A 12,704-nucleotide genomic window follows, 5' to 3' on the forward strand; every position below is an offset into this window, starting at 1 on the left:
CAGTTTTAAGAGGCACTTTATTGCTTAGGGTTTGGGGGCTGTGGCTCTCTCCCCTTTCACTGCACTGTACAGAGCTCGGGGAAGAGGTGGGAAGGAGCAGGAGAGAGCACAGGCAGGCACTTTCTGTGGGGGCAAGAGGATCCTAGGAAGGGGATGAGAAGCAGTTGGGGGCAGGCTGCCACTCACCTACCCCCTCCCAGCACCGAGAGTCCAGCCCTGGTGGCAGTGACTTGAGTCTGTTGGGGGGCACCAGCCCCAGCAGTGGGCAGCCTTCACATGTTTGCTGGGCTGTAACACAGCAGGTGTAGCTGCAGGTTCTGGTCCCAGTGGCGTAGCAGCAGGAAGAGACCCCGGGCCGCAGCCTTGAGGGCGGCCAGGTCAAGGCCATCAGGCAAATGCTGTGCCCGCAGCCAACAGTCAGCCTTAGCTGCCGCCAGTTCCCACTCACCAAAGGCAGCGGCACAGCGGTGCTCCAGCCACGCAAGTGCCACTGCTGTGGCCCAGGTCCTGCCCCGAAGGTCAGCACCAGCCTCCCCTCCTGCACCCTCTGAGGCCTCTGTGTCTGAACCCTGCCCGCTGTCCACCTGGCCTGGACCCTCAGAGCCTGAGCTGGGGGATGGGCTGCAGGAAGCTGTAGCACTGTCACCCTGGCTAACACCAGGGCCCAGGAGTGCCCAGGGAGATGAGGCTGAAGTGGGGCTGAGGCTGGCACGGTGTGCAGCAAAGGGTGAGGCCCGGCACAGGCGCTCCTGTGGGATGTGCACTGCAGTGCAGAAGGGGGCATCCAGGCGGAAGGAGCCAGGTGCCTCCTGCAGCCGTACCTGAGGAGAGAGGAGGTGGGGGGAAAAGTGAGCTGAGACAGTGCCCTGGCCCTGGCAATGCCACCCTCCACCTCCCGAGTCCTCACCAAGGGCAGATAGTCGTGGTTGCTGCCTTCACTGTGGCCATCACTCGCCTGGGCTGTGTTGGGGCTGCAGAGTCTAGTGCTTTCTGGGCCTGCAGCCTTCCAACGACCCAGGCTGAGCCTCAAAGGAAGCTGTGGGGACATGTGTGGAGGACCTCCAGTAGGGGCTGCAGGGTCCCCCAAAGCAGACTTAGAGTTTTCATTTTGGTTCAGGTCCAAGCCACCTGCCAGAGAGCCACCCTGAAGTGCTGCTTTAGAACCAGGCAGTGCCGTGGTGGTCCCTAAGCCCAGGCGCTTCCCACCACTTCCCCAGACTTGACTGTTACCTCTACAGCAGACAGCTGTGGGCAGAGGAGCTGCATCTAGAGGGCCCTGAGAAGCAGGAGGGATGCCTGCTGGGGTGCCTGGGGGCTCAGCTGGCTCTGCGGGCACAGGAGACAGGGCCGAGGTTTGTCTAGGAGGATAGCCAGTGAGGCGAGGGCCAGCACTAAGAGGTTACCCAGGAGGGACTCTACCTGAGCTCCGCACCTGCAGGGCTGAGGGCAGGACCTCCCTAGTGGCAGCGTCCACAGCTACAGGGCAGGTGAAGCAGGAGGGGGCAGAGCTGACCTTGCTTGTCTGAAGGGCTCGGAGCCGGGACCTGCGGGCATGGCCTGTGAAACCAGGGAGCAGTTTGCTGAACCGGGGTGGGTGCACACCCACCCTCTACAGAGTGCTCCATAGAAAAAAACCTTGGTGTGCCCACACCTTCTCTGTCCTTGAACAGAGTGGAGCTTCTCAGGATCAGGACCAGTTTGGACTCCCCGACTTTGACAAGATGGGGTTAGGTCAGTCCTTCCACCCACAGCAGGGCCTCCTGGCCGCCTGCCATTCAGGAAGCACTGATGGGGCCCTTTCATCCACTCGGTTCAGCACTGTCCGACAGCACTTCCTGTGGTGATGGAACTGTTCTCTGTGTGCATGATCCAGTGTGGTAGCCACTAGTCCTGTGTTACTAGTAGGCACTTGGAGACTAGCTAGTGTACTGAAGAACCAAAGTTTTAACTGCATATGACTTTAACAGTCTTCCTGAATGACATTTGTTTTTATGTTATGGGCACTGTGAATCCTTACAAGATCTCATTTCCCTCTGTTGGTTGCTAAGAAGCTTTCTAATTTGGGGTCCCATGCTTGCAAAGGCACATAACCTCATGGTGTGCCTCTTCAATAAAATTTTATTCTCCCATCCCTTTTATTATCCATTTTTCCAATTGCCCCGCCTCCTTTTTTTCCTCGTTAGTGTGGGTGAGCCACCTCGTCATTTGTGTGCAAAGTGAGGTGCAGAGAGTGACCAAACACACAGACCTGTTCCTCCGCCGCTCCGCCCCACACAGGCTCCTTGGTCCCTGGTGGGGCCCACCAGCCACTCACCCCAGTCCGCCATAGTCTCAGCCCCTCGGAGAGCCAGCTGCTCATTGTCCCGGACCACGGAAGCCGCTGTCAGCCGATGGAGTGCTTGGTCCCAAGCACCTTCTCTTTCAGGGGATGATGGAGGTGGTAAGCCATCATCCCCAGGCCCCCAAAGTGTCTCTAGCCCCACACCCACCTCCCAGCACAGAGGCTGCTCCCCACACAGGGCCCGGATCACCACATGGCAGCGTGGGGCCTGGGGAGGCAGTGGCACTGCCGGGGCAGCCGGTTCCCCATGGGGGGGCACAGCTGTGAACAAGAAGGGGGGCTCCATCCACGTGTCCCAGTCCATGGGGGTTGGGGAGAACAGGGTTCCTGAGGAGACAATGGCAGGGATGGGGCAGGGTGGTGCCCTGGGCTCCACCTTCCCAAGATCTTGGTGTCAGAACCCAACTCTCCATCCAACCCTCACCTGAGTTGTCCACGCCTTGTCCCAGCTGCTGCCCTGACTCAGGGCCTGGCCTATCAGGTGCTGCGCCCACAGAGGGGTGCCAGGGATGGCCAAGGACTGGGTTCACCCGGCCTGGGGGTGATGAGAGGCTTCGGCCAGCCAGAGCCACTCTGCGTCGACGGCCCAGCACCTCAGCACTCAAGGCTCCAGCCTGCGTGTGAGAAATGGGATCCACCAGTCAAGGAATACAGAGCTCCTGGCCATCACGCATACACCCACAACTGGCCGAATGCCCCTTTGTCTGAAACCCTGACTGGCTGCTGCCACCTGTAGGAGAAAGGCCAGGCTGCTCATGGCCTCTGACTCCCCAGTGCCATCTCTCTCCACACTCTGTTTCTCACTTAAGGTGGTTACACATCTGTGTTTGTTCATGTCGTGTCCCTCTTTGCCTGGCTCACTTCTACCTACTCTCCCAGATACAGCCCCTGTTTTCCTGACTCCCTTGGACAGGGTTAGCCACCCTAACTCTAAGCCCCCAGAACACCATGTCCCTTTGCTCATCACTGCATGCCACCTGCTGTCATCTCTGTAGACTCACTGTGGCGAATAGATGGGAACTGAGTCTCACCTTGACTGGAGCTAGTGGGGGTGGAGGCAGGGGGCAGGAGCGGGAGCCTGCAGGTTCCCCCCAGGCCAGGCTGCGGCAGCCTTGCTGAGAGGGGGGATCCAGAGGAGCACTGCCCTCCGGGGAGCCAGGGCCCTGGGATCTGGGGGACTCGCTGCTGCCCGTGGAGCCCAGGCCTGGCTCAGGGCTGGCAGAGCAGTGGGTGAGGACATACTGCTCCCGAATGTACGAGGACTGGAAGATGCGGCGCCATATGGCTGTGTCAGAAGAGGGGTTGGGTCCAGGGTCCGTGACTGGGTCTGTCAGAGCATCAGCACCTAACGGAGGCAAGAGAATGGACCCTGGCCCTAGCCTCTCCCACTGCCCTCTCCCCCGATATAGCCACACACATGTGCCCAGCACTCACTCTGCTCTGAGTCCCCAGCAGCCCACAAGCTGGATGGCTCTCCTGACACAGTGCCTGTTCCCAGTGGCTCTGAGGTGCCAATGGGATCAGTGCCAGGGCTCGTGGCCGATGGCACCTCTTCTGGGGATGGGAAGACGGAGCCACCCAAGCTCCGCCAGCCAGGCTCTTGGCCCTAGACAGAAACAGTCATTGGGGAAAAAACAGACTGCAGTTCGATGCTGCCTCTTTCCAAACAGGATTTAAGGTGGCCAACTGCAGGAAGCAATAAAGTTAATAAACCAGAAAGGAAAGCCTAGCACTAAGGCGGGAGGAAGCATCCACGCTCACCACAGGGTTCACAGAGCAGCTGGCTGAGCTTCGGGTCTGGCCCTGAGCTTCCCGGCAACCAGGCAAAAAGGCAAACAGTCCATTATATAGCTTTCATGATCAAAAAGGAAGAAGCATGCTTAGTTCTTTTTCTTTGAGAGAAAGCTTTCCATGATAATAACTATCCTATCTCCAGCTCCTACTATGTGTCGGGTATGCTACCAAGAGTGTGTACATTATAACCTCTTGTTACAACAATTCTATGAAAAAAAAAGTGAGTTGGAGGAAACAGTCTCAGAGAGGTGACAAGACTAGCCCAAAGTTAGATGGCTAGTGCCTGGCAGGGCCGAGACCTGAGGTTTCATCTGGGCTGTGCTCCATCTGTCCTGGAACGTTACAGGAGATAACCCAATGGTGCCTTCTGCAGGGCACTCTGTGAAGTAGTCAGCAAGTTTTGACAAAAATCTCACAGTAAATGCTGGAGCCGTTCTCTGTGTCTGTGTGATTTGATGACCTTTGGTAAAACCCAAGGGTAACACTTCAAAGAACAACTCAGGGGAAGACCTCGAGAGCAGGTGGGTTGCAGTCACCTGGGGTGGGGGGCGGCAGTGGATCCCTGATGAGGCCTGGAGGTTGGGGGAGAGTTGGGTGGGTAGGCACAGGAAATGGAAGATGGGTTTGGAAGAGATGCAGGGGCTTCTGCCATCCCAGGCCCACCTCCCACACCCCAGCCCAGGCCTACCCCAGGGGGGCGGGGCCGGAAGCCATCCACCCTAAAGAGTGAGCAGTAGCCCAGCAGCTGGTCCCCAGGGTAGAGCGCTGGGATCTCCCGGGGGGTCAGCAGCGCCTCCACTGCATCGGGCACAAACCAGTCCACAGAGACGTCGCTCAGAGCGGGCTCCAGTGCCTTCCGCAGAGCCTGCACCAGCTGTGAGGAGCGCCCAGAGGGAGGCCATGGGAGAGAAAAGAGGAGCCACACAGCTGACAGCAGAAAGGCTGCCCTTCCCCTGATGCTATCTGCCTAGCCTCTGGCTGAGGGGATGAGGGTCAGGCTGGGGTCAGGGGAAGGAATGGGGGTAGGAATAAGCAAGGGGGCTGAGTGCTCAGTCCTCAGGGCTTGGTCCATCTCCTGGCCTGAGCTGTGCCATGTGAATGAGGCAAGACTTAGCAAGGATATGACTCAGTACCCGAATACACTGAGAATAGTATTTGGGGGGTGGTCAGAGGCCATGTCCCTCCACCTTTAGCCTCCTGAAGCCCTGCACAGCAGTGCCTATAGCTCCTCCCCTGATTGGTATCTCAGGGGAGAGTAGGGACTGGAGTGGGGGAGAGAAGCCAGGAGACCCCACAACTGGACTGGGTTCTGGTTCAGACTCAGTGTAACTCAGGGGAAGGACTTTCAGGAGTAGGGAACAGGGTCCAGGCTGAAGCTTACCATGGGCTGCAGCCTCTCTCCAGGCCTCGGGAAGTAGGCTTGGCCCCTGCTGAGGGCAGACAGACCCTGAAGCAGCTGGTGGCAGGCAGGCCCTAGCCCAAAGGAGAAGCACCTGATGAAAGAAGCACGGTGACCTTCAGGATCCTCTCTGGGGGTCGATCTCAGGCCCCTGTCTCTGCCCACTCCATACCTTGCTGTCCCCCTGTGCCACCTCACGAGCTCCAGGGTTTGGTGGGTAGTGACGGCTGTGGGTGAGGCAGCAGTGAGCAGGAACAGCTGCCGAGGGTGGGCCCTGTGCTGGGGCTGCCCCAAGGCCCAGTCCAGCACAGCCAGCACATCCGGGGGACCTCCTGCAGCCTGCAGGGTCTCAAGACTCTCACAGACCAGCTTCACCGTGTCCTGGAGGGAGAAGGCACGGGCTGGGCCTCGCTGGGCGGGAACCTTTCCACTAGACCCCCAGATTCCCGGACCACACTCACATCACTGCAAAGCCTGCTGCCTGGGAAGAGGGGCTGCACCAAGGTGCCAAACATGGCCAGGTTGATGAGAGTCTGGGATGGGAGCGACTTCACAGCTAAAACAATGGCATCCTGGGGAGGGGGAGGGAGGACAGTATGAGGCAGGTCCCATAGGCCCCGGTAGAGAGTAAGGGACACCAGATGGCCAGCCCGTTCCAGACCATGTGTAAAATGAGGGTGTGGATGTGGTAATCTGGGACAGGCCCTATGTGTGAGAGACTTTCTGAGAAAGGCTCTGGGAGGGAAAACCTGGGAGTGTGAGGGCAACTCTGAGTATGTGAGAGACCTTTGTGCATGTGACTCTGGAGGTGTGTATGACACTTGGCTTTGGGATTAGGTGTATCTGAATGCAACTTTACGTATGAGAAACTCTTGGAATCTGGGAGAGAACATCTGTGCATGAGAAGAGAGACAGTATGTGTGTGCACGCAAGCTGCAGCCCACCTCAGCCCACTGCCCCACCCACCCCAGGCCTGCCCACACCGCGCCCCCACAGGCCTTGTATGCCATAATGCTGCCATCCAACAGGAAGAGGAGCTCTCGCGTCGCTGTGCCCAGGTGTCCTGGCTTGGCGCTCAGGTCCGGGCAGAAGCTCAGCATCAGCACGGGGTTCAGCAGGATGTCTTTGTGGAAGCGCCGCTGCAGGAACCACATCTGAACATGGGAGTTCAGATGCATCTGGGGCCAAGCTTAGCGCAGCTCCAACCTGGGCTGGCAGCAGGACCCAGCCCTGGGGCCTCTTTCTATCTTTCTAGCAGCCAGGTCAGGCCCCCAGGAAGCTATACCTGCTGGTCCATGTCACTGTTCCTTCGCTGGAGCCTCTGGAAGTCCTGGCGGGCCCTCACCTGGGCCTCATATTCTGCTGAACTCAGGCTGCCGGCCTCCAGTATCAGGTGTGGCTGGTGGGGCTCTGGGGAGGAGGGGACATAGCCCTGTCAGGAAGTCTCTGTCTCTGGGTCCCAGCTGCCCAGTCCTGATGTCCTGGGAGGACCTGGAAGGCCCAGCCTCCTTGCACCACCAGGCTCATCCTTGCAACTGAGTGGGTCCATCTGGCTTAGAGCCCAGACATCCAAATTTGAAAAATACTACCCAGGTGGTCCTGAAGCTGGTCAGAGCTGGCCCACTGTGTGCCCCAGGCTCTCACCACTGGGGTACAGCAGGATCTCCAAGGCCCGGTCACAGCGGTGGCCCTCAGCCAGTGTGACACAGATGGTGGCTGCAGAGCTGGCATGAGGTGGGGCATCTGCCCGCAGAGCATGAGAGGGGCTCTCCAGGCCTGAGGGACATAGACACAAGGAGGGGTGGTGATCGCCCCACTCCAGGTCAGCACCAAGAACACAAACACCGCCTTTGCAGACCATGGAGGTGGGGGGGCAAGGACCACAAATTCAGCTCACGGCCCGATCATAGACTCAAATGGACCAGAGCGGGTTTCCCTGCTACCATGGGGTGGGAGGCAGATTCCCAGCTCTTGTCCTGGCTGGTCAAACCAATTGCTGATTTAGCATTCTCCCCCACTTCTTGCACAAGGAAACTCCACTTCATGACTTGGACTGCTCTCACTGTAAGCCTCTCTCTTCCCATTGGTAAGAGGAGTAGTATGTAAATGAATGACACTGACAAACTGAGGGGTGTGTGAGTAGTACAGAAATGTCCAGAGGACGCTCCCCCGCTGTGAGACTGGAGGTTTCTACATCTTAGGTCCCTGTCTTTTTTTTGTCCTGTGTTCCTCCCATCCCTGAGCCTTAAATTATTTCCCAGTCAGCTATGCTGGGAGGGGCACCCACCTGCCAGTAGGCATGGCCCAGTCACGAGCATCTCGAAGGAGAAGGTGTATGGGGCAGGGCAGCGGGCAGGGCCTAAGAACACGTCCGGAGGGGCAGCTGGCTCTTCCCAGGCCAGACCTTCCTCCTGAGGGCTGCCTACCCCAAAGCAGCTGGTAGGGCTGGAAGGGAGCACAAGGAGAGTCACTGGGCCACTACAGAGACCCTTAACCCCTCTGGCTGACTGGCCCCTTCTCCCCCCTGCCCATCCCAGGGGCACCGTGCCAAAGCCCCCTCACCCGCACTAAACCCAGAGAAGCCGAGGGAGGGACGAAGAGAATCACCATAGGCCCAACCTGTCGTCACAGAGCCCCGGAGGTCTGGGGGCGCCCGGAGGACCTGGCGGGGCCAGTGGGGTGAGCACAGAGGGCAGAGCCACACACAGCACCCCATCAGGCCTTGAGGGCAGCGCCCGGCTGCTGCACAGGGTCACTGTCATGGTGCCCGCCGGGGTGATGAGGCCAGTGGGCAGCACCAGTGTGGACTGGGACTGGGCCAGATCCAAGACAAGATGACCTATGATGAGTGAGAAAGGGGGTCAGAGGGGGATAGCAGCAGAAAAGATGAGGGAAGGTAGGGGTGGGAGCAGGCATTGAGTCAGGGGAGCCTGGGCAAGGGGTGCTTTGTGTGGCTGGAGAGACAACGGGCTAGTGCATGAGGGATGCAGGAAAGAGACGAAATGATCGACAGTAGAGAGATGGATGGATGTTGAAAGGATCTGGCTGTCATTATAAAAGGGAGCAATGACAGACAACACTGCTAACAGAGGGCTGAGGAGTGCATGCCCACACCATGCCAAGATCCTGGGAGACCCATCCTCTCTGTCCCTCCACCCCTGTCTGCCCCTATCCACTCAGCCCTTGGGAATAATCTTCCTAAAGGGCCATCCCCTGTGGACTGACATCTCCTGAAGCCTGGGACCCTCAAATGCCCTGCTCATGAATAAAAAGGACTTTTCCACTGCCTCCTGGGAGTGGCTTCAGAGTTTTTGACCCAAGAGGAGTTCAGGAGCAGTAATGTTCATGGAAGCTGGCCAGAGGGCGTGAAGCTGTGTTTGCATACCAAGCACACCCTTTCACTTAGATCACAGGTTTGTCTGGAGATGGGGGAGCCCTGCTGCTACGGAAACAGCCAGGTGGAAGCAGCAGCAGCGGCAGTCAAGGCCTTACAGGGGCTGGTCCGGCCCAGACCCACCCATGCAGCCCTACTTCACCTCACTTCTCCACAGTAATCACTCATCCATTTTTTTGAGAATTGCTTGCGGAATAAATGAAGGGGGGAAAGATGGAAGGTAAGAAAGAGAAAGAGGCTTCCTTCTCAGCCAACTGAGGCTTGAGGACGCCTGTTACCATGGAGAGAGCACAGTTTGAGCCTTGGCTCTGTGGATCTAACTCTGTCCTTTGGAGGACTCTCTTGTTTCGAGAAGCCTAAGTTTCCTCATCTATAAAATGGGGGGCCATAGTGACTATATCTCAAAGATCACTGTGAGGAATAAACGAAATAATACATGCAAAGCATCCAGCACCTAGGAGACCATTGCTGTTATTTCCACCACTATAAAAGGGAGAAGGAGAACTACGCTTGGATTCATCACGTACCTCTCTAGATTCAAATGAGACGACACCAGTGACTGGCTTTGTAAAACGTAAATCACCATACACACGGGGTATTTCACTACCATCCCCCAGCACAACTTAGTTCTAAACCTCCTTATGCCATTGGCCCTGCCTGGAGAGCCTTTCTCCTCTGGGCTTCACTGCATCCCCCTTCCTGCCAGTCAAATGAAGGCTCCACTTCCTTCTGGAACATTCCTACTTTGGCTTCTAGCTATCTGCTGGGTTTATGCAGTGGGGCAGAATCACTGGATTCTGTCCCACTTCTCACTCAGATTGTAAATCCATGTGCAGAAATCAAATGAATGGACAAATAAGTAAATAAAAGAATAAAGTGCACTTCATGAAAACTAACACAGGGGTTGGCTTCCATCCCCACCCAGCACTCACCCAACCCCTTTGTGGTGTGAGACGCTGGGACTTGGAAGTGACTAAAGCCTCGTCCCAGCTCAGGAGCTAGTGCTCCAGAAGGGGGGACAGACGTGTGACTGCCTGCTGTGTTTGTCTCCCTGGCTGAAGCCCTTGGGTCAGGCCTGGGTCATGGCCCCCCAGCACCTGGCATCGGCCAGGTGCGCAGTCAGTGACTGTTGAATAAAGGGATGAATCAACGAGTGGAAAAAAGAATCAGTGGCCGGAGGGGGCAGGAGGGGGAGGAGGCAGCTCGGGACGCAAGCAAAGCAGGTGCAGGAACAGACTGGCGGCGGGCGTTCCCCGGACTCACCCTGCGAGCAGCGGCGGGGCATCGAGGACCCCAACGCGGGACCCAGTGCTTGGCAGCACTCGCTCTGCAAACGACGCCTGCTCTGCAGCTGGAAGGAGACTCGCCGTCCTGCCGCCTCTGCCTCAAAGCCCGACACCACTTCGGCCTCGGCCAGCGGGTACACGAACACACCTAGGGCGGGGGCACGAGCGGCGTCGGCTCTCGCCCCGCACCCTTCCCCAGCGCCCTGCGCCCCCTCCGGGCCTCACCGTCAACTGGCTGAGGCTGCGGGTTGTGGTAAGTGAGCCGGGCCCGCAGGCTGAGGCAGGGTCCGTTGGCGCAGGCCCGGACCCATGAGTCGGTGAGGGGCAGCGGCGTCCAGCTGGAGGGGCAGTACAAGCCGGGCATGGTGCCCTGAGGAGGGATGCTGGGTGAAGGGGTGCGCAGGGTGAGCTCAAGGCAACCCCCGCGCTTGGAAAAGCCCGCTGGAGCTTCCTAACTCACGCAAGAGGACGGGACCCGCAGGGCTGACCCGAGGCTGGACCGGCCGATAGGTGCAGAGGGGCGCGCGGGGAGGATGCGAGACCCGCATCCTCGCCCGTTACCTGGGAAGCCTGGGCGCCGTGCAGCTCCGGGGAGCGGAGGGTTACTGATTAACCGGCGCTCAGGGCGCCAAGCGGTCCCGCTCCTCCAGGGGCGGAGGACGGGGGCTCACAGCTGTTCCACCACCCGCTCCCAGGCCGCCCCGCCACCCCGTACCTGCCGGGCCCCGGGGCTCCCCGCAGCTGCCAGCTGTCGGAAGTGGAGCGGGCGGGGGGTGGAGGCACTCCGCGTGCGGAGGTTTTAAAGGGCCAGCGTCCTCCCGGGCGCCCCGCGCCCAGCCAGGGGCAGCAAGGGGCGGGGTGGACTGGCAGCCCCCGGGCCGCAGTCTTCCTTCCTCCCGCGCCCATTTGACCTGGGCACTGAGAGGGGCTGCGGGCCGGAGCGGCGGGGGTTGGGATGAGAAGAGCGAGGTGGAGAAGCGAAAGGAGGGGTCTTTCGGAGCCAAGGCCCGGAGAAGTATAGGGCCAGCGGAGGTCCGTGCGGGGCCCCTCTCCGCACCCTGGCGGAGCTTATCCCTGCGCGTGTCTCTGTGTGCGTGTGTGCGTGTGTGCGCGCGCGCGTGTGTGTGGTGGGGGCTGCAGTCGCCCCCGCCCCCAGCCGAGCAGTCAGGAATGCAGTGCGCTGGGTCCAGGGGTCGCCCTTCCCCGCAGGCAGCCCCAGCCTCACCGTCGCGTCCTCTGCGGAGCTGTGGGCGCCACGACGGGGCCAGGTGTGCTGCGCCGCCTCTGCGCCGAGGGCCGCGCTCAGCCCGGGCTCCTGCCGGACTCCCGCTCCAGACTCCCGCAGTGGCCGCTCCGAGTCCGCTCAGGGGCATCGGCCCCGAGGGTGCGGATCCCGCCCCGGCTCCGTAATGCCGCCCCTCCGGCCCGCCCCCGCCCCGCCCCGCCCCGCCCCGCCCGCCGCTGCGGCGGCCGCGGCTCCCGCGCCTCCAGCCCCTCCCACCTCGTGTGCGGTGCCTCCTCCGCGCCAGCCCGGCGGCTCCAGCCAGACAGGGCACCGCAGTGCAGCGACCGCGTCCAAGTCGCTGCACCGCCACAGCCCCCAGCAGAGCGGACTGAGGCCTCCGAGGCCCCACCCATTCTGCCCTTCGGGAGGGGAGGCGTCCTGCAAATGCCGCTGAGCTGCTCAGCCTGCAGCCCCTTAGCACTGCAGCGGCCACAGCCGTCCCAGCATCAGCCCTCGCTCCCCGTCTCCCAGCTCTACCTAGGCTCCCCATCTCTGCAGTGACCCGCCCTCACCACTGCCGCGAACCCCACCGCCCTTTCACCGTTGGACCCCGCGCCCCAACGAGCCATCCCCTTTCCTTCGCAGAGAGCTCCTTCGTCACTGCAGAAACCTTGCCGGTCTGCAGGTGTCCTCAGCTTGTGTGACCACTTCAGTGACCACTCACTCCAAGCAAGGATCCCCCTCACTGCAGCGACTACCCCCGCCAGAAAGCAGACAGCTTTCCCGCCACTGCAGTACAATCTCCCCACTTTTTCTGAGGGTGGGAAGGGTGGGCAGGATCACCACTGCAGGCTTTCAACTCCCTGTACTTCAGCTGCCCACTGCCTTGGAGGTGAGACCTTCCAGCCTGCAGAGCCTTCTAGTAGCTGCAGACTAGCCCCTAACTGTAGCAGTGACCCCCACACCATTACTGCAGCATGGAAAAACATCTCTGCTTGTGAACAGGTTTTCCTTTATCTTGGCAGATTTTTCCCACAATTTGACAGTGTTGTGCTGCGAACAGGTAGGGAGCCTGTAAAACCTCTCCTCAGTCCCTGAGGGGGAGCCTGGGAGCCCTGGGGGAAGTGACCATGTTCTGGGGTCACCCATCATGCCAGCTTTCTTGCAGAGGTCACGCCCAGATTCTGCAAGAAGAACTTGCAGAGAGCTGAGAGGGAGGGGTAGCAGGTGGGGAGTGGGGCTTTCAAGCAAGACTTGGGTTCTCA

At 59.7% G+C, this 12,704-nt stretch overlaps 1 protein-coding gene and 1 long non-coding RNA gene across 11 annotated transcripts in view; one reads left to right on the plus strand and one right to left on the minus strand.

The window, feature by feature from the left end:
• Positions 1-11,507, minus strand: VWA5B2 (von Willebrand factor A domain containing 5B2). 10 transcript variants are annotated; one of them, XM_037070992.1, is made up of 18 exons: positions 11,440-11,507; positions 10,440-10,584; positions 10,192-10,362; positions 8,142-8,373; positions 7,822-7,979; positions 7,179-7,310; positions 6,820-6,944; positions 6,533-6,688; positions 5,996-6,106; positions 5,707-5,915; positions 5,517-5,628; positions 4,824-5,009; positions 3,776-3,947; positions 3,373-3,686; positions 2,766-2,955; positions 2,315-2,668; positions 1,420-1,557; positions 1-1,326 (listed from the first exon to the last, which is right to left on the minus strand). In XM_037070992.1, the coding sequence occupies exons 2-18, from the start codon at positions 10,576-10,578 to the stop codon at positions 143-145; spliced, it is 4,083 nt and encodes a 1,360-aa protein (XP_036926887.1). In that variant the 5' UTR covers positions 10,579-10,584; positions 11,440-11,507; the 3' UTR covers positions 1-142. The 10 variants fall into 10 exon arrangements, with proteins under 10 accessions (XP_036926887.1, XP_036926886.1, XP_036926891.1 ...); XM_037070991.1 differs by having other exon boundaries at positions 10,440-10,597; XM_037070996.1 differs by lacking the exon at positions 11,440-11,507 and having other exon boundaries at positions 1-1,071; positions 1,231-1,326; positions 10,440-11,271.
• Positions 10,047-12,704, plus strand: part of LOC119004250 (uncharacterized) — a 26,221-nt gene continuing 23,563 nt past the window's right edge. Inside the window, exon 1 of the long non-coding RNA XR_005070155.1 lies at positions 10,047-10,056. This is a non-coding gene — a long non-coding RNA (uncharacterized LOC119004250). The remainder of the gene's footprint in view (positions 10,057-12,704) is intronic.

The sequence above is a fragment of the Sturnira hondurensis genome, unplaced genomic scaffold (genome assembly GCF_014824575.4).
Source record: "Sturnira hondurensis isolate 20B ecotype Veracruz unplaced genomic scaffold, ASM1482457v3 Scaffold0019216, whole genome shotgun sequence".
NCBI lineage: Eukaryota > Metazoa > Chordata > Mammalia > Chiroptera > Phyllostomidae > Sturnira > Sturnira hondurensis.